Genomic DNA, 24,081 nt, shown 5'->3' on the forward strand with positions numbered 1-24,081 from the left:
TGAAATCACTGGTCATCCTCAGACAGGTTGCATAAATCTGACCTGGTGTGTTTTGAGAAAAAAAAATAATGGACCAATTGAAGCACATCAATTTGTTACATGCTGGATTTGGGGTACGTGTAAAAGAGAGCCCATCACAATACGCATGGTTATTTTGTTAACAACGAAGGCTAGATCATCAGCTGGTGTAAGTGAGTGTTGCACCTGTGAATCTTTGCTGATATGCAACTGTTTGGGATTTGGCCTTCCATGTTTAGTTAATATTACTGTGTAGAACAGTATGAGTTGGCCCACAGAGTCATTCTGCATCCCTCCTTGCCCTTCCCTCCCCCCACCTGTGAAGTCAGGGATGCTAGTGACCTGAAAATATTTCCCTTCTCAAAGTTTTAAATCATGACGTAAATCCTTTTTTAAAGTAGAAATTATTATTACTGCATGAAGAGTAGGCGTGGAGGAGGGGGATGGAGCCAAGATTCCTTGCAGAATCTGAACAGTCATTCTTATTCTCACCTCTTCCTCTTTCCATCTGAGGCTCCATCTCCAGTGCTTACCCACCGCAGGGGAAAACTGAGAAAATACAGTACTTGCCTGAAAAGCACAAAGGATGAATAAGCCTTTCATAACAACAGTGATACCAAGTTCCTCTATTGCACAGCTGCATTCAAAAACAAAAGGCCAGTAAAGCAAACTGTGTGTCCACAAAAGTGCTACTACAGAACGTGCAGAACCTGTCACTTTGCAGCACTCCAGGACTGGTGCAAATAAAGCTAAACCCTCAGCTTGAGAAGAACTCACTAGCAGAAAGCAATAACAATAAGTGAAATATGTACTTACACAGGGAGCAAAAAGAAGTACATTCTTGCCTTACTAGCAAACATGGACTTGAGTCATAAACTAAGGATTTTTCAAATACTCGCAAATCTGAACATAACTTGTAGCCAAGTTGTTGCTTCAGTTTACTATAAAGACAAGGGTTATCTATAAAATGTGGCCTTGAATCTCATTTTGGATCCCTGATGTTCTTTGCCTGGATCTGAGTGCCTGAAGACAGCAAGCTCATCTAAATGGCCTGGGGAACTTTCATCACTGTGGGAATGCTCCAGTTCCCCATGCCTGGTCCATAAAGTATTCTTCATTAAAAATAATGATGAAACTTTACCTGCCCCTTGAAGAAAACATCACATTGGGCACATATACATGTGCATCGAGGCTGCTCTGACACACGCTAATTAAAGCGCCCAGAGCATCATGTGTATCAGCATCCCCATTATGAAAGAATGGCAGCAGAGGCATTTTAACTAAAGCTTGTTTACAGTATGTCCGCTATACCCTGCCCTGGATACAGAATTATTATTTCCCTAACAAGATTTTCTGTGGTGCTCTCGTTATAACAATGGTGACTTCATTCTCACTGGGTGCTTCCACATGTGCATTTTATTGTGCAGTAGACTAATTTACTGCACAGTAAGTGTCACCATCTACATGTCTGCGGCAACTGGGCCAGTGTAGACAAATTTACTGTTCTGTCAAATAGTTCCATCAGATGCAAGTACTATTGGATGGTGCAGTAAATTACTGCACTTAAACATACGTGTAGATGGTGATGGAGCTGGCTGTGGCATGATGGTGCTGCAGTCCAGGGCTAGCTAGAAGGCAGTCCCCCACATGCTGAAGTACTCTCATGCCCCAGCCAGCCACTCTGTACCATATGGAGCCCAGCAGGCCTGGGGATCCAGCTGTCAAGGAGATAGGTGTAGGGCTTCTGGGTTCTGGGGCCCTGCACACCTAGCTGCTGACAGCTCATGACATGGGTGCTTGTATAACTGTGTCTATCTTGGGGCAGTTGATTGTCTATTGATTATTTCCTCTCCTTAGTCTGTGGTTTTGTAGGTGTTAACGAGTCAAGGATTAACACCTACAAAACCACAAACTAAGGAGAGGAAATAATCAATACAGACAATCAACTGCCCCAAGAGAGAGACAGTTGCACAAGCACCCATGTCATGAGTTTTGCCTGTCAGCAGCTAGGGGTGCAGGGCCTCAGAACCCAAAAGCCCTGCACCTACGTCCTTGATAGTTGGCAGACTTTGTGGCCTCAGCAGGGGCTACCATCCCTGCAGCTTTCACCCTGCTACGCCTTAACACACACAGTGTCACCCATGTCATGAGTTTGCTTGTCTGCAGCTTGAAGTACAGTTTCCCTCAAACCCCTGCACCAATCTTCTTGAAACTTGGCAGGCTTCATGCTCTCAGAAGAAGCTACGACCCCTAAAAGTTTCATCCAAATCAGACACAAAACAACAAAGTTATAGATATTTCATTGATTCCCCATTATACCCTATGGCCGGATCTCTGAAGTGGCTTCGAAGCTTTTCTGAACTGCTTTGGATCTGGACATGCTGCTTTGGATGCTGAAGCATCCAAATCTCTGGATCCGAAGCATGGTCCAAAGCCTCGCACAGCCCTACTGCTCAGTTATTAGCAGAGGAAGCACTAAGAAAAACCAAGGTCTCCCTCGCCTCAGTTCTGGTCTCCAGCTCCATGTCAGCCACAAGCAGACAGGACAGCAATTGCAGAGGGAGTCTTGCTCAGCCTCTGCAGTCATGTGCTGGAGCATGCCCAATGTAGTATTTCTGTAGTATTTCTCTCTCCTGCTCACTGTCTCACACATACTCATATACACACATTAAATCTGGTTACACATAGGAGCTGTGCAGGAATGGAGCAGGGTCAGTATAGTGGATCCTCAAAAAATTTTGCTGCAGACTTGGGTATATTCAAAGTTCTACAACTCCACCAGATTTGGGGTGACTTTGTGGACACCAAAAGGCACATCTTAGACACTAGGACAATTCCCTTGCCAAATTTCAAATCCTTGCTTCAAAGCATATAGATGCTAGTACCTCTCCATTCAATAGCTGTAAGAATTTTTATGGCGAAAACCAGGCTTTTCCATGTAGCTTCTTTCCTGGAAATGCCTAGGGCTATGTTAGCTGAAAGAGAAGAAAAGTCAACTTAAGTCAGACACTCAGCATAGAAATTTTCATCTAAGCCGTTGAAGTTTAGCAAAATAACCCCCCCAAAACCCACCAAACTGAACCTTATAATGGCAGTATCAGGAACCTTAACTCATTACCATCTCCTTGTGTAATGAATAAATTGACCTCATATAAATCTCTACAGACTGTATGATCCTTCTGAAGTGCATCAACATTGCAATGGACCAGTGCTCAAAAAGAATCTCCAGAAACTTATCCCTCTTTGCAATCTAACCCAGACTAATCAACCCTCTGTTTTATATGAAAGCTGAGGTAATAGGTAGCTTGGAGTGCACATATATAAGTGAATTCAAGCCCTGTTGAATAGGATGGGGCTGAATATCTCTTCCTATTTAAACCGAAAGCCTGAAAGTGTGCCTTAACTATGAGAGATTGGCTTAAGAGTGTTTCAGAACGTGGCAGTTTGCTCTTCCTGGTAGGACATTGCATTTGAACTGCCAAAGAGTATGTGATTGACATCGGACATAAGGCCCCATTTTGTCAAGACTTTGGCATGCCACTTGTTGGAAAATCTATTCTGATAGGTGCCATCCACAGCTATTAAATGTAGCATTGAAAAATAAACTAAGTCCCTGCCAAAGAACTGGCACTGTGCACTTGCTTGCTCCGGGCCCGTACATACACGCCCAGTGTTAGTCACTGATGGGAAAAGGTCAGAAGGCTGTGGGAGAGCTGACAAGATGTAGCTTGACAGTAAAAAAACCCAAAGATGCACCTCCTAAATTGTGAAAGCCCAGACCTGAGCACAGCCATGCTTCGTTCTTGAGCATTAGAACCAGACTAGGTACAGGCAAATTCCCCTTGAAAACTTAGTGCAAATTGGTTGTACAATAAGACTAAATCAGCAGGATCTTAATCCCCACTTTGCACATCAATGACTGCACAAGGTGCAGGACAGTTTAGGGTCAAGTTCAGGGTATGTGGTGCCCTACTGAAGCATCCTTTTTCAGCTACAGCACCTGCGCTGTCTGCTCCAGGCAGACAAAGGTACAGAAGGTCTCCAGCGTCTGTGATTTAGACCATGCCATGTGCTATTTATTCTCCACTTCACCTGGGGCATAAAAGATTTGGCAGCTTCATGTGTTTGTCAGGCTGATATGCAGTGACATGGAAAAATGTATGTGGATTATCTCTTCTAGGTTTAATGAGTCTAAGACTGCAAAGCACTGAGTTTCATGAACAGCAGCTGTATTGTGGGTGCTCAGCTCCTTATGCACTGTACATATATGACATGTATAGTATTGGAGCACCTCAAAGGTTGTAATGTATTTACCTTCTCAGCACTCCTATGAAGTAAGGGAATGCTGTTATCCCCACTGTATATATGGGAAACTGAGGCACAAAGAGTATAAAGCCTAGACTCACAAAGTTATTTAGGCATCTCACTGGTAGGAGTTGGGTGTTTAAATAACATTGTGGATCTGGACTGCAAAAGTCAGAAAGGAAGTGTGAAGAGACAGGGCCTTGAAATGTGGTCTCTCAAGTCCTAAGCTAGTGCCCTGTTCACTGAAACAACTCTTCCTAGAGCCTCCTTGAGGCTTGGTGTAGGGAAGAAGCTGAGGTTTGCAGTACTGACTCCCAGACCTACCTTCTGAAGTGTCCGCTCTGTGTCAGGCAGGTGCCCGGGAGGGGGGCACTTTCAGCGGCTGGCAGCTGCCTTTTCAGTCCCAGGCTTTGTTGCTCCTTTGTGGGTGTGATTGAGGGCACAGATGGCAGGGGCTGTAATGGGGCCACCTGTTGCTATAAATCTGGTAGGGTTTCATAATCCCTGGATCCCCATGCTCTCTTTGAATTTCTGTATCTACATCTGTGTGACCTGTTGTTTCCGCTATGTAGAAACTTGTATAGTCACACGGGGGACATGTGGTGTCCTCTGTACTCCCCTGACTCTATAAATATAGATGGATCAGCTGGTTTCCAGAAAGTATGGATTACATATGGTTACCTTTAATTGTTTTTATCTGTGGCAACCTTTTACCCAGATTGAATCTGGAACAGTTCACTTTAGTTCACTGGCTGCAAGTAAATAATCAGCCTATTAAGAAAAATGTAAAGGAAATTATCAAGAAATATTATATGGAAACAGCGTATTGAACTGGGCATGACTCTCTGCAAGGAAACATTAGCCTAAAATATGAATAGATTTAATATATTACAGATTAAAAACTGAGTCCATGAAAATATACAAAGCTGGAGGTCAAGGTTCCTTGAGCAGTCATACTCTTGTTGAAATCAGAGGGCCAAGTTTAAAGATCAGAGCTTGTTTGAATATGGAGTAAGTGAAAAATCAAAGCATGAGTTTAAATGGAGGGATGAGTTTGCTAACTGAGATAGGCCAGGATTTTCTAAGGCAAATGGTTAATTTGGGGTGCCTCAGGTTTTGGCTGCCTGATCTGAGGCACTGTTTAGCAGTTTAATTCTCAGAAGGCATAAAAATCTGAGGCCTCCGGAATCACTAGTCCTGGAAATCTTGGGTAAAGCTTTGAGTAAGGACCAAGCTATTTTACCTATATGCTGTTTTTTATCTGCAACTTGTAACAAACTCCAGGAGGTGATTTTAGGTAGCCTGTGAATGACGATGCAAAAATGCACTATGCTAGAGGCTTTGAGATGGGTAGGGCTAACCCAGAAGAGAACAAATGGCAAAGGATATTTGCAGTGACCCAAGCAATGGTGCTTAGAAGACAAGGTTAAAGAACTATTGCAATGTACAAGTACTTTGGAATGAAATAGTCAAGTACTGCCAGTTCCTAGAATCAGTGTAAAGCTAATAGAACAATGGCAGATACCCAAACATCTCTGCAATCCTCCCTTCATAAGCCATTTTCCTCATAAGAAAGACAAAATAAGATGTATTTAAAGAAATGATATGTATATCTCAGTAAGATCTCTACAATTACTATTTTCTATATGAAATTCAAACTACTAAGAGGAAAAAAATGGAATAGATTCATATTAAATAATGTAACTGGAGAACCTTGAAAGGAGCAAGAATGTGAGAGACATTGATGCATTTTTGTCCTTCTAAAACAAAACAGATGCCAAGAAGAGGCGAAGAGGAGGAAGTCTCAGAGAGGCTGGCACAAAAACATTGAAGGAACAGAAAAAATGTGCTTGCTTCTACAGGAATGAGTTATGGCCCAGTCTTGTACCCAGTTGCGTGTTGACGTGTGCTATGAAAGGGCTGTGTTTTTGCAGGGTCTGAAATAAAATGAATCTATGGAGTTCTAAAAAAACATCATCAGTTTGAATAAAAACAAAGTGCATAAGGACCTCAAAGTTAATGACTGGCTGACATTGCCACCCAAGCCCTGGATGAGACAGTTCTGGTCTGGTTGATTGGGAATGTCCTATCAATTAAAGGAGCCCTTGTTGAAAACAAAGTATTTAGGCTGCCTGCTTTGTACACGTTACCCATTTGCAAACCCTGCATGTATTGTGCATACAAGGGATTTACAGGGATTTACAGGTAGAGCCACATAATCAGTCCAGTCTCAACTGACAAAAAAAGTATAATTTAAATACACAGTACACCAAAGGTGTGTGGCTGAATACCCTGGCTCCATCCAAACTTAAACTTTTAATCTGCCTTTTCTTTTGTTTTTTTCTTTTGGAAAGAACTGTCCTCTTCTCTGAAATACTTAATTTGCCATTTGAAAATTGCTTAATTTTGACTTACCAGTCTTAAACCAACATTTCTGTAGCCTTTTAACTTTTGAAATACTGGCATTTTAGATAGTCACAAATGAAAGGTAGTCATTTTAAGAAGAAGCAGAGGGTTTCTATAGATGCACTTTGCTTTCCTGGGCAAATAACAAATCCTGCCAAAAGGAGCTTTTCTTTAATAGCAGTAATGAAAGTGTACTGCGGGGGTCTCAGGTAGTTTATACAGGACAGTAATAAGTGCGACCAGTCTTCTTGAGCCTAACAGCCAGTAGGTCTAGAACGGTTAAGGCTAGCCAGTTTCTGTAGTCCCTGACAAACAAAAGAGTCATGTGGCCAACACCATAACACTTTCTTTTTTAACTGCCCACTTCAAATGATCTGGGACCCATCTCTAGCTGGACTGATCGGGGGGAACGCCTTTGGCACATGTCCAGAGCAGAGCTCGAACTCATGCCTCTGAAGCCATAGCAAAGCCCATAGTCACCATGCTCCTTTGGATAACTACAGCAGGACTTAGCATTTCCATGATTTTAACAGATTCACTGTTACTGTCCTTGTGAGGTAGGGGTTGTCCTTATTTTAACTGAAGGGAAGACAGAGACTCCAAGTGATTTGCCCAAGGTCACGCATCTATACCGTCAAAGGACTGTGCTGGGGAGCACTGCAGTGAAGCATGGCATGTTTATTCTGCATGCTACCCCTAAAGGATGCGGCATAGCTGTTCTCTGTGTGGCCTCAGGCATGTGCTACAAGCTCTCCCTCTAAGTGTGTTTGCAGGTGCACACCCAGTATGGCATTAAGAGTAGCTATAGTTTGTTTGCTTTGAGGTATAGCATGCATACAGTGGGCATGCTGCGCTTTGCTGTGGCACTCCTTAGCATGGAGGCAGCACAAACATGTCCAGCGAGTTACTGCTCGAGATTGACTTAAAAGTCAAATGTCTCCAAGTCCCATCCATACTCTTTTCATGGATCAAGCTATATAGTTCCCTTGACTCCAGTCAAACTGTGCTCATTTAGATGGAGCGTCTGACTCTGAGGTTTATTGTAAGAGTGAAGAAGGGGAATCAAAAGAACTGTGGAGAAGATTAGAAAACTTGCTCTGACGTGGGGCCAGGCTCTTGCAGAGATATGCATCTGTAAGCCCAGCTAAAGTCAGTGGATTAGAATCCTATTTTAGATGGATTAGGATAAATCCATAGAAACTGTGCTGGAGCCAGGGAGCTACAGCAACACTCCTGCAATCAAGACAGCAGAGGAACTCCTCCCAAGAGTTTATTAGGAATCTATGAAAAAATAATCCATTCCCTAAGACATAGAAATCACCTTCTGTTTGTCTACAAATAGGCTTAACCTGATGCTGCTGATTCACCAGCCTGATCTAACTCTTCATGTATTTGCCACTCCTTTGACTCCAAGGTGAATGACTCACTGTTTGCACTCTGCTGCACCTGGCAGCCTTCGGGATGCTGTCACCAGGACATCTGCAGGTCTGGACTAAAACGTTGGTAAGGAATTTTTTCATATTTAGGTAACTTCAAACTTACCAACATCTTACAGCCATAAACAACAGATTTTAATTTACAGCTACTTTCATGTACTTGAATGAGGTACGAACCAGGAGTAGAATGTGCCTCCTCAGTTCAAAGTTACGTGGTAATACAAACCCCCAGTGTAGCAGAATAATAACAGTCATTTTTGTAAATTCTCTTTTTCTTAGGTACTAAGAAGCTGGAAACTATATCCATATCAAGCAAGAGCACCTGTTTGTTCTACGTGTACTTTTATCTTTGCATCAGCCTCAAGATATCAAAAGGAAAATTCATCAGCATTTCAACCATTCTGGCCTGTTGCAACCTCTCATGGTGGGGCAGTAGTAACTGAGAAATCCCAAGATATATTTCTTTATTTCCCTTCTAAAAGCATTTGTTGCTTTACTCCAGAGATCAGCCTGACCAATTACCCAGGCTCTCCAAAAGATTCTTAAAGCACATTTCAATTGTGTATGAAAATCAGGTTGTTCAAAACACTTCTTTCAAATTTTGTTTGCTATTCAGAGTCCAGAGAGTCTGGATTTTGATAACCGAAATTATGAAACAACCTTGAGAAACAGAAGTTTAGTATAAAACAAGCAAATGCCAGAATTTAAGTATATACACCATTCTCGGATTGTATTTGTATGAAACTCCTGAACATTGAGGTCAGCTCTAGTTGATTGATTTGGCAGGAGATCTGTAGGAAGCCATTAACATTTGGGAGAATATAGCATCTGTTTGGCAGGTGTGCTTTAATTAACCCAAGTATTGTGTAAGATGCTGTTGCTCTTTATAAAGAATGAGTGTATGTGTTTGCAACCCCAGTTCCTGGTGCTTTGAGAATAAGCCATGAGTTTCCTGACCTCTCAATTACTTCTTTAAGTCTATCTTTAAAGTGTTTTGAGTGAGGAGCTGCATGTTGTATAGTGGAGTACATATTGTTGATGCTAAACAAATGAAGAACATAACCCAAGCTTGAGACCAGCAACGGTCTGCTCCTTCTTCTTGAATCTTTCCATGTGGTCACAAATACATGCTCAAGTGTTCACAGTAGTGGTAGAATGAGCAAATTTTTTGTTTTTCTGGGATCTGTATTTTCCATGACAGACATGGCTTCCTCCACTAATGGCATTGTACTTCTAGAAAATCTTTAAGGCCCCTGATGACTGGGAAGAAAATCAAACTCCATTTAATGTATTTATTCCAGATTATAATATACCAAGGGGACATCTACACATGCATTTAAGTGCAACTACATTTAATGTGCATTAAGCAATTTTTTTGGCAGATGTCTACACGTCCAGTGACTTGGCACTAAATTTAGTCCCAAGTGCCTGCAGCCGTGTCATGCACCCCCATAGCCACTGGGGGCAGCTCCAGCCTTCGGCCACATGGCTGCCAGCATTTGGCATCCATGTTGAAGTCAGAGCCAGCTGCCAGCATCTGGCAGCCACCTGAGAAATTCTGATCCCTGGTGAGCCCCTTCCCTGCCCAGGAGCCATATGTCCAGCTCAGAGGCAACAAGCAGCAGCTCCCTCTTTGCCCACCCTGCCTCCCCATGCCAGGACTGCTCCAGCCCCTGCTCCTGCCAATGATGTCCTGCATCCTGTGCTCTTGCTGGCCATGGTGATGGCCCTGATGGCCCCGATAGCCCCAGCAGGCCCCCCCTGCCCAGGCCTCAGGGCAGCTGCATACCCACCAGCAGTGGCCAGGGCACTGGCTGCCCAATTCCCTCCTCCTGCACTCCCTGCTGCAGACCACCTGCCCTGCCACCCACACGCCCACAACCAGCACCACTGTCAGGACACGCACGTGGATGAAACAAAAAAACATTATTACCCTCACAACACCCACCTCTTTCAACAAACAGAACCCCCTACCCTTTCCCCTTTCAACTGACAGAGCCCCTCCACCATCATCCCCACCCACCAACAATAAAAAAACCACTTACAAGAGATAAACTATGTACAAGGGGAAAACTATATACGATATTTTGGGTCTTCAAGCCCAGAGTGGGGGGCTGTGGAGGAGGGCCTAGGGGGCAGAGCCCCAGGGCAGTTGCCCAGCACCCTAACCCGCAGGTGGTCCTTGGGCTTCAGCTCAGGTGAGCCCCCTAGTGGCAGGGCAAACCTGGCACTAAAGTTAGTTCCAGGTTGTGTCTACACATGCATTAAGGTGCATTAACTAATTGCACCTAAATTTGCAGGTATCAAATTCAGGCACGCTTAGTATAAGTTAATGCACATTAAGGGTGTGCATGTGTAGACACATGCCCATAATGGGCATCAAGTTAAGCTAATGCGCATTAACATGTCTTGTGTAGATGCACCTAAAGAAACATTTATTGAAGGGCACTGACAGATTTGCAGCTCCCCACTGTAACTCATGGTGCTTTTCAGGAAGCGCCATGAGTTACATCATTCTCCCAACCCAACAGACATTCACTGTCGGGTCCGTGGTGTTAGGGGATCTAGATTCAGTTTGGAGTGGCTGAGTGTCTGTGGCTGCTCTTCCCTTGCCCTGCACCTCCACACTCCCACCCTCAGTGCTGTCTTCAGAATGGGAGGGGAGGGAGTTCTGTCTGGGGTTTGCCCAGCCTGTGCTGGATGGTGAGGCAGATGGATTGGAGCGCAGGCAGGGCAAATCCCAGATAGAACTCTCTCTCCTCCCTTCTCCCCTTCCCATTCTCAAGACAGGACCGGGACTGGGAGCATGCTGACAGGCATTAATGAAGGTGCTCTGATCTGAACCCTAATGCAATAAAGATTCAGATTGTTGTGTGATCTGCAGCCTTCCCTTCTGCAAGGGCATGGCTGTAGAGCACTTTCAAGGGGCCGATTGCACAACAAATATAACTTCTGTCTGCATGCACAGTCTTTAAACACAACCTCTAACCTGGAGAGACCTAAATTGACCCCTAAGGTTTGTTTCTCTATTACATGTTTCAGGATTTTATAATAATGTCTGTAGATGCCAAAAGGTTCAATCCCTATTCAAGGCCCTTTCTGAAAACGATTTAAGTGGATAGGAGCTTTACTGAGAAGACTCCATTGCCCAAGAGGCCTTGCATTGGGACCTATATGTGTGGCAACAGCAGTGGAAGAATTCTATCCCACAAATGATGGCTGTGGATACACCCAACAGAAGCAACCTCTGCTCAGTGGCTGCAGTAGCCTTTCAATGCCCTGCCCCAACATGTGGAGAGTATGGTTTTGTGCAGTGGTAGATTGCCTACCTCTGCCTGGGGCCTACAGGCTGCTGGGTACAGGTCCCAGTCAGAATGGGCACACTCAATATCCACAAAGATGCCCTGTGGATTGACCCTACCACACAGCTGCAGGTCAGTAGAAGCTTGTCCCTTGATCATTTGAGCATATTCCTGGTGTTGTATCTGCTATTTTGTTTTCCACACAAAGGCAGAATTTTCTTGACAAGGCCCATATTCCACAGTGCTTACACTGTCTCGAGGAATAAGAGCCCTCTCAGGGCAGCACACAAACAGAGCAGCATGTGAGCCTCTGGTACTCTTTAATGTCATTTCCAGCGAAATACATGTGTCATAACAACACAAAGCAGGCATGCTTCCCCAGCTTTGATTCCATTCAATGCCAGAGCCCACCTCATTTGTGTCAAAAGTGAGTTCATGGTAACTTAGTGTTCCCAAGAGTAGCCTCCCTTGTCCTTTTGTTTTATGTTCGTCACTTGTCTTCTAGTAGACTCCCTCATCCTATTACATTGCATCACATCTTGTTATGGTAGCCATCTAATTTAGATTGTAAGGCCTGAGGAGAGCGCATCTCCAAAACACGATACATATCTACAGCAAAATCTCCAGCCATACTAGTTATAGGGGTCAGCGTTAAAATGTATGAGGTGCTGCTGATTCACAACAGCTAAACATCCTTGTGAGGTCACACTTTGTAGCAGAAGCTGCAGGTTATTTTCTAGTCCTCAGACTCAGAGGTGTTCTTCTCTGAGTACTCCTGGGCCCCATTCCTTCATTACTGTGCCAGGTACTAGGACTCTGCAGTAAGAATCCGTCAACACTCCTATGTTGTGAAAACCCTGAAAGCTAGCCTCATCTAGCTCAAACTTCATGATCTCCATGCCTCCCCATCTATATTACCTCACCATGACTACATGTGAAACAGAGACAGAGAGACAAGTAACGGACAGATTGGTTTCTCAAGAGCTCTGATTGAAGAACAGGAGTCCACTTGTCTCCCTTTCTGTGCTTGGCTCTAGTTATGAGCAGTAGACAAAAAGTGAGGTGCAGAAATCAGGAACAGGAAACTGTGGGAGTCAGCTTGTAGATTTCCTGTGTTGGCAACCCTCAGAGCCTGGGTGAGTTCTGAATGGGCAATGAGGTGGTGGGCTAAGAGCTGGCTCAGCTTTGGGCCCTAGATTTCAGCAGCATTTCTCAGGTGAGTTACAAGGCTCTTTATAAAGATGATTGGTGAATTTGGGTGGACTACAGGGTGGCCCTAAGTAGTGGTATCAATGTGCCTAACTATGTTAATATATTTCTGCTGAGTAGCCAAACTAGGGCTAGGGACAAAAGTTACACATAAACCTGTTTAAGTCATCAGACACTGGTTTAAATCTGTACCAGAACAGATGTTCAGTGCACATAGACCAATTTCAAAATGGCGGAAACTGGTTTAAGATAAATCTGGTGGAATGTACCATCAGACTTAACTGATTTGGGTCAAACCAGTTTATTAAACTTCTGTCCCAGACCCCTTCCCGGTTCAAGTTAAATCACAGCCCCCCAGCATCCCAGCATGATTTTCAGCCCTGGGCTGGGCTGTGCTATCTGCTCCAGCAGTGAAGGGTTAGGAAGAGGGAGGCAGGGACTGCCTCCCCCAGGCAAACCATAGCTGAGGTCTGAGGCCAGGAAGGGGGATTAAACTTGCCTTCCCCAAGTACAGAGATGCCCTGCCCTGCTAAAAACTTACCACTGGCTCCAGCTGTGGACTACAAATCCCAGAGGCACTTGGAAGCAGGAAGAGGAAGTGATGAGCAACACTGCAGGGTCCTGCTGCTGTGATTCTACACAGAATATCCCAGAGACCTCTGGGGTAGCAGAAAGAGGAAGTGAACACACAGCCTATGCTGGCTACTTGCCAGAGATCTGTGCTCTAATGCCTCCAGGCTTTAGCCTGAGCCACTGCAGGTATGTGGCTGAATTTCCTGAATCAAAAGTGAATGTCTGTCCAGTTGTTTCTCAGTTTAATCTTTGCAGTTTAGAATAATCTGCAAATACTGAATTGATTCAGCCTGAGGCTTTTTTGACTGTCTGTATTTAGCCTAGGAAAATAAAGAGTGGGAGGGGATGACAGTCCATCCATCCACTGCTTCAGTATTGCCGACTTTCACAATTTTTGGCATTATTCTTAAAGTCTATGCTTTGGGAATGTGAAAAACTTAGCTCTATCTATCTATCTATCTATCTATCTAAAAGAAAGAGCTAAGTTTTTCACATTCCTGAAGCATAGACTTTGAGAACAACACCAAAAATCATGAGAGTTGGCAATACTGTGTGTAATTATTAATAGATGCACAGAGGGAACAGAAAAATCATCACCTGAGTGAATGGAGAATTCTCGTTTGGCTGCTTTTATGCACTAAAGTGCAAGTGCAGGTGGTAGGAGCTCAAAGACTCCAAGGGAGAAACCCCAGGAACAGGCCAAACCTGGGAGAAAGCTTAGGTCTGTACTGTACTGTACTGTTACTTAAGATGGCAAGTGAAGTAAAACTTGGGAAGGTAAGAGGTTTTCAACACTGCACCAGTGTATGCATTGGAAATCAGGGTGAGGACTTACTCACCCACAGAAGGCAGCACCTCAATGAGCAGTAGAGCACAGGCAATATCTTCTTTGTAAATAAGCAAAGTTCATTATGAACCAGGCTCTGCCACTCTTGCTCACCTCAAACAATACCTTCCTCTCTCACTATGCATGAACTGAGCCCAGTGATGAAAATCTCCAGCCCAAATGGATATACTGTTGGGCTCAAGCCAGCAACCAAATGGTTAAAAAGTCCCTTGCCTCCTTATAAACTCCTTGAGACATCCAGGTTTCTGTTGTTCTAGGAAGTAATTCCTGCAACAGGGGGAAAAAAAAAGGTGCATGAAAATAAAGCTCTGGGTGAAGGAAAATAACAGCTGGTTTGTGCATGTGACTGAGAGAGTGACAGAGCAGTTGTTTTTGCTGTCACCATTCTGCTGCTGTTTTGGAAACTTCAGTAAACATAATAGGCCAGATTCTACTGTTACTTCCATTGGTGTAAAACCTGAGTCATTCCATTGAATTTAGTGGGTTTATACAGGGTAACACAGAACCTGAGCCAAGATTTCTCTTTCTAAATTGTGCTTAATGTATACCCTTGATTTGCTGATAAAAAAGAGGGGATGAATTGGCTAATCAGCCTGCATAAGGTCTTCAGCTGGTACAAACTGGCATCACTCTTGAAGTCAGTGAAGTTCTGTTGGTCTGTACCAGCTGAGTATACGGCTATGTCCTTTTTGCGGGAAATCTCAAGTTTCTGGTATCTTAAAGTGTCTTTGAGTGTTTTACTTCTGTCTATTAATAGTGGCTCGAGGGAGGAGTGATATGTATAGTGACTGTAATAAGTTACCTTGTAGCCTAAATCATTCATATTAATTTGCCAAAAAAGTGACATTGTTTGTTTCTTAAATGGAGGAGTTGCCTTCTATTAAACCCACAGCAGTTTGGAAACAGGAATAACAGAGGGAAACTGAGAGTGTATGTTTATCTGTGTGTCAATAGCTTTTCTAATTTGTCAGGTGCATTTAATCAAAAAGAAGCAGGAAATGCATTATAATTATAAACACATTGCTGCACAAGAGAAACTTTGCCCTTGGAACTGATTATATTGCTTGATAAATGACTACAGTGAAAAAACACAGGCTTAACCTACAGACCTCTTTGTTCAGATCAAAGCAAAACCTAACGACACAGGCTGTCCAGGCAGCAAGATTCATTTTAAATTAGCAGCAAGGAAACTGGAAGAAAGTTTAAGAGCAAACTGTTTCTCCTCTTATATTTGAAAGATTCACAGAAGTTTGTTTATTTTTTTTGTTTGAAATGTTTCCCTTACCATAAAAATCACTCAAACATTAAACATTTGCTGTTAAAATAAGATTAGGGAGAAACTCAAGTTAAGAACTCAACAGATGGGGCCTGATGCAAAGCTCATTGTTGAAGTCAATGGAGTGACTCGCATTGATTACTAGGCTCTGAGTAAGGTCCTTGTGAGTTGTGGGAGGATGGTGATCATAGCTAGGGACAGACTTTCAAACAGCCTGAGTCTGAATTGATTCAATCTTTGCAGGTTAGTCTAAACTGGCTAGGCTAAATCAGTTTTGTAACCAGACAGACATCCCAGAAATGCAGCCACATGCCTGCAGTGGCTTGGTTAGAAGCTGGGGGGCACTAGAGCAGCCCTCCCTTCCCTTCCACAGTACTGAGCTGAGTGGGGGTGGTGTGGCCAGGCCCTGGCAGGACACTATGATTAGCCCAACAGGGAACTGATAACAATGTTTATCACTCCCTAACTCAGTGTTTATCACCCAATTAAGAAAACAGAGGGACACTATCAGCTACTCGTTGATTCTGCCTGTTGATTCAGAACAGACTGTAGTCAGCATGTGGTCTGCTAGCTAATACACAGACATGTCCTCAGCAAGGCAGAGGGGAGCTGGGAATTCTTGCTTAGCAGGGAGTGGTGAGAGGGGTGAGAAAGTAGTTTTTGGAGCTGTAGCCAGGGAGCAGAGGGGAGGGGCGAGCCCTGTTGTGGAGCAGAGAGCCCCACCCAGCCGAGAGAGCATGTAGGGGTCCTGTGGGAGTCTGGTTTATCTTAAATCAGCAAGGGGTCTGGGACAGACATTGCATAAACCGGTTTTAGCCAGATCAGTTAAGTCTGATACTACATTCAACAAGGTTTATCTCAAACTGGTTTCAGCCATTTTCACACTGGATTATGTGCACTGAACATCTGTTCTGTTACAGGTTGTCACGGGGTGGCTCTAGGGGCGGCCGTGAGCCCGCTAGCGTCCCCTGCCGTGCCAGATTAGGAGACCCAGCACCCTCTTATTCTTGCCCACCATGTCTTTGCTCTTATATAGTTTAATATGGGAGGCTGCCTTTGGTCTCCTAATTTCTATGGGTGACCTGGTGCACCCCAGCCTTATGGGCTACGCGTGCCTCCTACCTCCCCTTTAGCACGCCCTAAGCCTCGCAGCTGTCCCGGATGTTTTTATGTCTATAAGACCTCAGATGGTCCCTCGCCCTCTCCGGGCTCGTCCTGCCCTCTCTGGGCCCTGTCTCGCACCCCCTGCCCTCTCCGGGCTCATACCTGCACGATCGCCCTTCTTCGGACTATTAATGGCACCAGCCCTGTCCCGGGCCTTCACCGGCTCCTGCGCCCTACTTCGGCTTCATGCTGGCCCCTGCCCTTCTCAGGGCTCCCTGGTGTACGTGCCCTTCTATGGGCGTTACCCGCGCTTCCCGCACTCGTGTCACCCTGCTGTGGGCTCTGTCCCGCGCCCCTGTGCTCGTGGCTCTCACTGAGCCTGTCCCGCGCTACTCGCGCCCATGGGTCTCACTGAGCCTGCACGCCAGCCCTGGTCTCGGGCCTTCACCGGCGCCAGGACTCAGGTGGCCTATAGCCGTGCCTGGACCCATAATTAGCCTAAATTATTTCTAAGAGCCTTAACCCAAACTTAGTATTAGTCAACTATCTCATATTGTTGCAAGAAAGGGTCAGACTCATTCTGGAGTGTGTTAACAGAAGTCTTGATTGCAAGAGTGTAAGTACTACACTCCTCCCAAAGAAATGTGGTATTGGCCATAATACTGTATTCAGTTTAGGGCACCTCACTTTAAAAAAGATGAGGACAAATTGGAGAGAGTCCAGTGGACAGCAGCAAGGATCATTAGAGGTTGCATTTTCCAAATCTGTGAGGAAAGATAGAAGGAGCTAGGTTTGTTTAGTCTAAAAAAAGAGAAGACTGAAGGTGGATGTGATAACTGTTTTTAAATATATAAAAGCGTTGCTATGAAAAGGACAGCAATCATAGATTTAGAGGATCATAGAAAAACAGGGCTGGAAGAGAGCTTTGGAAGTCATCTGGTTCAACCCTCTGCCTGAGGCAGGATCATCCCTATTCAAACCATTCCAAATCATCATCTAACTTATTACTAAAAATACACAAGCAAACCTGTCACACAACTACATAGCATCCTATTCAGCCACAGGCAAAGCAGGGGGACAATGATGACTCATGTCCTGCTGCTCCAAAGGTTGTTAAAATACGCTTGAGAGATACCAGAAAGAGGGCCACATCCCACTACAGAGAAAGGCAACCCCCCCAACCCCAGTCTGGGCCAGCGGGTGCTGTCTGGTGTGCTCTGCTCAGTGTCTCCCCTTGGCACCCTTCTTATGGACCTTTGACCTGAACTCCTGTCCCTGTTTTTTTATTGTTTGTCCCTGTGAGCGTGAGTTCTTCTCTAGGGCACAAATAAGATATTAGACTCTGCCTTCATTCATAACAGTATCATTTTTTCCTGCCACGACTTTGATGGGAGTAGTTATAGAAGGTCCACCACATGAGGAGAAGGCTGACGAATTTAATAATGATAATTACATCTGCCTGCACATATGTAGCTAATCACGGCTGTCTGTCTGTCAGTCTCTTAGCTGGGTTACTGACCCTTTGGTTTACAAGTAGCTTATCAGTCCTGTAATGATCACTTTCTTTCCGGAGGGGGTGGTGGTGGGGGGAGGGGTGTTGGTCCGTTTGCCTGTCCATTCCCACATCAACAGAAAAAAGTCTTCCTGGTATGTCCACTGCTGCGTTCTGCTTGCAGCCTTAACTCTCTGCTTTTGGTGTGCGGTTAACTCCACTGCTCGCTGTTTCAAAAGGAATTTCTTCATAGGCTCTCTCTCTCTCCTTACCTGCGCCCCCACACAGGACTAATTGTCACTTCTGGCATTTAATGCTTCTGCTCCAATTCCCCTTCTGGGGGCTGTCTTCCTGCCACCTGTCAATCCTTTATATAAAGTTTCTAATGAGTCATTATCACTTCCCGGTGCTCAGCCACCTGACCCTGGGAATCCTTGATTAGCAATTAAGCCACTTTGTCTCCCAGTCTCTTTAACCAATGGAACTTCTAAGAAGCAATTTACACTTCCCCAAACAGTTCCCCGACAGGCAGTTAGATACCTGGTTGGGCTCATAATAATGCTGCATCTTGTTTCGGGGCCAACTGTAAGTTTTAAACAAGTGGGTTCTTTGCCCACACATTTCTGTAACAGGAGCAATATCTCCCTGTTACAGTCCCCAGTAATCAGTTGTCACCTTTTCTGTAGCCTCCCCATCTGATGGAGGCCAGTAGGTTACTTGGTGGGCCTGCGCCCACATCTCTGAAGGTGATAAATAGGCCCTACCCCCCAAGTCTGTACCAGTCTGACCATGGGGTAAAATTCCTTCCTGACCCCAATTATTTTCTGTCTCCATTAAGAATAGAACAAAAAGAAATCAGCTGAATTAACAGCAAAAAAGCTTTGAATTATATTAGGAAAACCTTTCTAACAATAACGGTAGTAAAATCCTGGAATCAGACTACCTAAGATAGGCTTGGAATATCCTTCACTGAAGGTTTTCAAGAGCAGTTGAGACAAACATTTGTTAGGGATAACTAAGATAAACTTGGTCCTGCTCTAGAGTCTGGGAATGGACTGGATAAGGGGTGCTCAACCCCCAGCCCACAGGCCAAATCTGGCTTGTGGAGCCATTTCTTTTGGCTGATAGGAAAGTTGGCGGTGGAGGAACGAATGATGGCAGTGTTAATTGATGCTTCCCTGCTGCCAAATCTTCAGACTCAAGGAGAGCACAGCAGGTTGGATAATGTGGACCTGTGTGCTAGATCACTGCGGTATGCAGCAGGGTCTGGCTCTTGGACAAGTATTCTGAACATCCAGATGCTATGATGATATTCCCCTGAGAAATGTGGTAATAGTAGCACTAGTCTTGGAATACGTATTAGTAAACTCTTGTTGGTACTGATAGGTGGTGGAAGGCTGGGGCTTAGCCCCCACAAACTAATTTCACAGTGGCCAACAACAGCAGCAGCACCATGGTGCTGCTCAGCGTGCAGCCAGGAGAGCGCCCCATGCTCTCTTAGCTCCACACAGCTGAGGAAGAATAGGTTAACTGCACATGCATTGCACCATGCAGAGCATGATGGGAGTTGTAGTTCTTATGCTGATGCATGCACTCAGCCCCTCCAAATAGTATTTTCTCAGACTACCTAAGATACCATGGAGTATGGATAGTGAGATCAGACCCCCACAAGAGCTATAGTTGCTTTAAGAAAGAATTTTAGTTGAAATCCCTGATCCAGGCACATTTATAATTCTGGTTATGGATGAACGGATTGAAATATCTCATGTTATTTCTCACCAATATCTCACCAAGAGACGTGGTGCTGGCTCCTACCCTGGGGGTCTTTAAGAGGAGACTAGATGTACACCTTGCTGGGGTCGTTTGACCCCAGTACTCTTTCCTGCCATGGCAGGGGGTCGGACTATATGATCTACTCAGGTCCCTTCCGACCCTAGAAACTATGAAACTATGTTTGATAATCACACATTACCCATCCTTCTACCTGAGTATAGTGTGGATTATGGTAGTAATGCGAAACTGGGATAGAATGCATCCTTTCCTTATAGGCCCCAGGTCAATGGAGAAACTGGTTATTAACCTGTGAACACCCTTTCTTGAAACTGTGTATCTGGTTTTGTACATAGAACCCAGTTCTGTGCTTCCTGGGTGGCAAGAATAGATGTCTGTCTGTTGCTAGGGGTTAGTGTCATAGCTCTTTCTCAGTGGTAAAGAAGAGTAAGAAGAATCAGTATGCACTTCAAGGGAAGGAAAGGAAAATGGTTCTTAAACTCTATTGACTACTTCACTGCAATGCTGAAGTGAATTGTAGCCACTTCATGTTTTTTTTTCCTGAAATGTCTATCTGCACGTGAATGAGGTGTGGAATATGAGACTTGACAATTACTGCAAATGGAGGGGAAAAATCCACATGCTTCAAAGTATAAACCAATTGCTATGGCGTTTGGAGATTGCTTGATGGATTTTTTCCCCATTAATTATCTATTATGGGGATTCTTTCTTCAGAAGAATCTGGAGATTGCTGTGTGGCAGAGCACAGGTTGTGCCTGCCACTTGAAGGGCTTGAGCAGGCTTCAGATCAACCTGCAGGTGGGAGCAGACCCAATCAGGAGGGTTACATGGCACCCAGGAATCTGCTTGATTGGTGTAGGGCTAGGCAGTCAGGGTATAAGACAGGCTTTGAGAGCAGAGCTGGGCAGTTGCAACTAGGAAGCCGAAGGGTGAATATCTCCTGGCTGGAGTACTGCTGCTCCTAGAACACCTGGAGGTTAAGAGTAGGAACTATGAGGATGGAGGAGGTTCCTGGTCCTGGGGAATGACCTGAAACTATACCCTGCTGGGGTTGGATGGTGTGGTGGCAGTCTCCAGGAAATGCCACACCTGTGCCTCCCTAGTGAAACATGAGTATGGGGTGCTGGAAAGTCTCATCCCCCCACTGCCTTGTGGGTGACCCCAGTGGGGTGGAAAGACTCGGGGAGCATACCTGAGTAGAAAAGCACAGGGCCAAGGCCCATAGAGTGGGGCCTGAGGCCCATGGGGTGAAACACACAGTGGCCCCAGTGAGGGGGTGGAGCGAGAGCTGGAGGCCACATAGAGTAGGGTCCAGGGAGGGATATGGGGCTGAAGAACTGCACATAGGCTGGCTGGAGTAGAGGCCCATTAGCCCAGTGAGAGCAGAACAGTGGGCTCAGGAGGGGTCCTGGAGGAGCTATGTGGTCCATGAGCTCAGAAGGCAGACCTGTATGAGAGAGAGGGCTAGCTGCCAAGAACCTACCCATAAAACCATGACTGGTCAATGCTGAGACCAGGACTACGATGGTCAAAGGGCCTGAGTGCCCACCATGAGGGACGGCCAGAGCTAGAGGCTGGGAGTCCTGACTGGCCTAGAGGTGAGGTCAGAGCCTGTGAGGCCAAAGGTCCTGGGGGGGGCCAGGGGTGATGTGTAGGGGGTGCACATGCACCCCCTGAGAGTGCTGGTACACCCCCCATCAGGCCACTCTCCCTTTTAGCCAGCGGGCAGGGGGGCAGGTGAGAGCACCATTGCCCCCTGCAGCTGCAAGCGCTGGCCAGGGAGCAGGGTCCCCGGAAAAAGTGGCCGCAGGAGTTCTGGAAGTGGTGTGGCTGCTTTTATGGTTAGTGGGATTGGCTGCAGGGGGCCTCCCCACCCACAGTCAGCCTGATTGACTGCTGGGGACCACCCCCCTGGTCACTGACTGGTGTCAGGGGGGGCATGTGCCCCCCTGACTCAAGAGGCACCAGACACTCATAGCCACTGCTGAGGGGTAAGGGGGTCAAGGTGGGTTTCCAGCCCAGTATGAGGGCAGAGGTTAGGCTGCCTGAGATGGAGGGATCCACGTCAGGGTCCAAATGCCAGACTGGAATAGTGTGAGGCCCAGTGTGGGGCTGGAGCCATATATTGATGCAAGGCATGGGACACTGTGTAGGACAGTACAGAGCCATGTATCATGCCTTCGGCATTGGGCATTAAATGGGTAGCCTCCCACCTATAAGCAAATTCTGAGTTGCATGAAAGGCATGGCAGAAGAAGCAGGTGGGTGGACTGCCCTAAACAGGTAGGCAGGCCAATGATTGGACCAGCCTTGAGATAGCTCCCTATCACAGCTATTAAAAGAAATAGACCATGGGACTAGATAGATCACAGAAAATGATTAGGCCGTTAATGACAAGTTTCTCAGTTAAGGCCTGGAGCATGAGTTTTTGCTCATCTCCTCTTCTGCAGATTTACTCAGTTCCCAAGAAAGAATGACCTGGCAAAAACTCCAAGTATTAAAAGAAGTGCCATTTTCTTTATCAAATTGTAGCAAACAAACAGGCACAATGGCCATACAAATCAATAACAACAATCACAATTTTCTTATGTAAGACAACATTAACATTTGAAGGGTTCCCCTCTTATTCAGCTCCTTTAAATTAACCTGCTCTCATAAAGGCATTGCTTCATTTCAAGTACAAGGAGAACTGTGTAAAATTTCTGACCTCCTTCTCCTAGATACTGCTCACCAGTGTTGTCAGCAGTCTCTCCCAGTCTGGGGACCAGCTTGAGAGCTCCCCATCTTCTCATTACCCGATGGTAATTCTGCTCTTTAAGAAAATGTAAACTCAGTGACAACCCTTTACACAACTGCAGCAGAACCTGGGCTGTTTAACTAAGCAATGGAGTGATGCTGTTTTGGAGGCATTTGCTTTCCCAGGATTTTTGCTTTCTCATATAGCTCCCCAGGAGTTGGGGGAAGGAGGATGCCTCTTTTCCTTTTGGTGCTACCCATGTGTTCCAGCTTTGCAGGAATTCCGGTTGTTAGCAGCTCCCTAATCAACCTTGCTTCAACTTTGGTGAAATCCCTGATAGAAAGGGAAGGCTGGAAGCATGCTCTTCTCTCCACAGAGAAGAAACCTACACATGGTATCTGGGTTTCCTGGGCTGCCTCTTTATTGTCTTCTTCCCTTCTCCTGCTCCTTGAGGGAGGAGATAGAAGTGAAAAAAATCTTCATTGCCTCACTTTCCTTCAGCCACTGAGACAGCATTTAGCTTTGAGAATTAAAATCTGCACCTCTGAAAATTTGAAAAGATTCAGTTTTAAGGAGCAAGGATTTGCTCAGGTCTAGTTTGTCCATATGGAGCACTACAAGTAAATGAATCTCTCCCCCAGCTTTCTGTAGGACCTGTTCCTTTTTTACAGCCTTTCTTTTAGCACTGACTCATACTAGAACAGTTTTCTCTGTGGGACCTCATAGTTGGCACCGTGCTGCACAGCAGGTGCTCAGAAGCCCAGGGTGAGTGCGGGGACAGAACTCAGATCCTTCTATGCTGGAGGTCCATTATCACTTAAAGAAATGAGAAGCTCTCTTAGCACCAGTTAGTGTAGGGAGCGTGCTACAAAGTCAAGCAGTTTTGTTTCATCTGAGGAGAGGGCAATAGTATAGATGCACAATAAGCCGCTTATCACACTACATTTTCCCCAGAAACTTCAGCATTCCTGTTTACCTACCAGAATACTCTATATGAGACCAACACTTTACCCTGTTGCCTGAGTTGAATCTGAGTGAGGAGCTCATGACTGGGCCTTTGGGCAATACATTCAAGCAATAACAACATGCATTTCCCACTCAGCACCCTGGAAATGGCTGCTGCTGCTGCTTTGGTTGTGTTATGAGCAATGTTGGTGTGAGCTAGTTAATATTCGACATGAGCTCTGTGAAGAGTGATCTGGGCCCTTCTTGCTAGGGGAGCACCAGGTGCATTTACAAGATGTTTGGACAGGGGACACACTGGAGAGTGAGGCAGCCATGGTCAAAGAGTCTGTGTGGCAGTGTCCCCTTTGGGGTCCATGCGTTAGTCTCAGGATCGTAGCAGTCCATTGAATCAGAGTCTTCAATGACGTTGTCGGTGGTGAGACGACGCCCGCCGGTAACAAACAGTTTGTTCTTGATCACAGCAGCTCCATGATGCATCCGCCTGTCCTTCATGTCTGCACATTTCATAAACTTGTTGGCCTTTGTATCATAAGCAATTATTCTCCGTGTATATCCTGGATGGGACAGATGAATAGGAGTTATAGTCTATATCCAACAGAAGCAATTCCTCCAGGATCGTT

General features: G+C 45.4%; 1 protein-coding gene across 1 annotated transcript in view; it reads right to left on the reverse strand.

The window, feature by feature from the left end:
* Positions 1-22,249: 22,249 nt before the first annotated feature.
* The window catches only part of KLHL38 (kelch like family member 38), a 16,124-nt gene continuing 14,292 nt past the window's right edge, over positions 22,250-24,081 (reverse strand). The window contains exon 3 of the mRNA XM_019528127.1: positions 22,250-24,015. Within this exon, the coding sequence (XP_019383672.1) occupies positions 23,729-24,015 (287 nt within the window). The 3' untranslated portion in view covers positions 22,250-23,728. The remainder of the gene's footprint in view (positions 24,016-24,081) is intronic.

This window comes from Gavialis gangeticus, unplaced genomic scaffold (genome assembly GCF_001723915.1).
Source record: "Gavialis gangeticus isolate Ggan-Ray unplaced genomic scaffold, GavGan_comp1, whole genome shotgun sequence".
Taxonomy (NCBI): domain Eukaryota; kingdom Metazoa; phylum Chordata; order Crocodylia; family Gavialidae; genus Gavialis; species Gavialis gangeticus.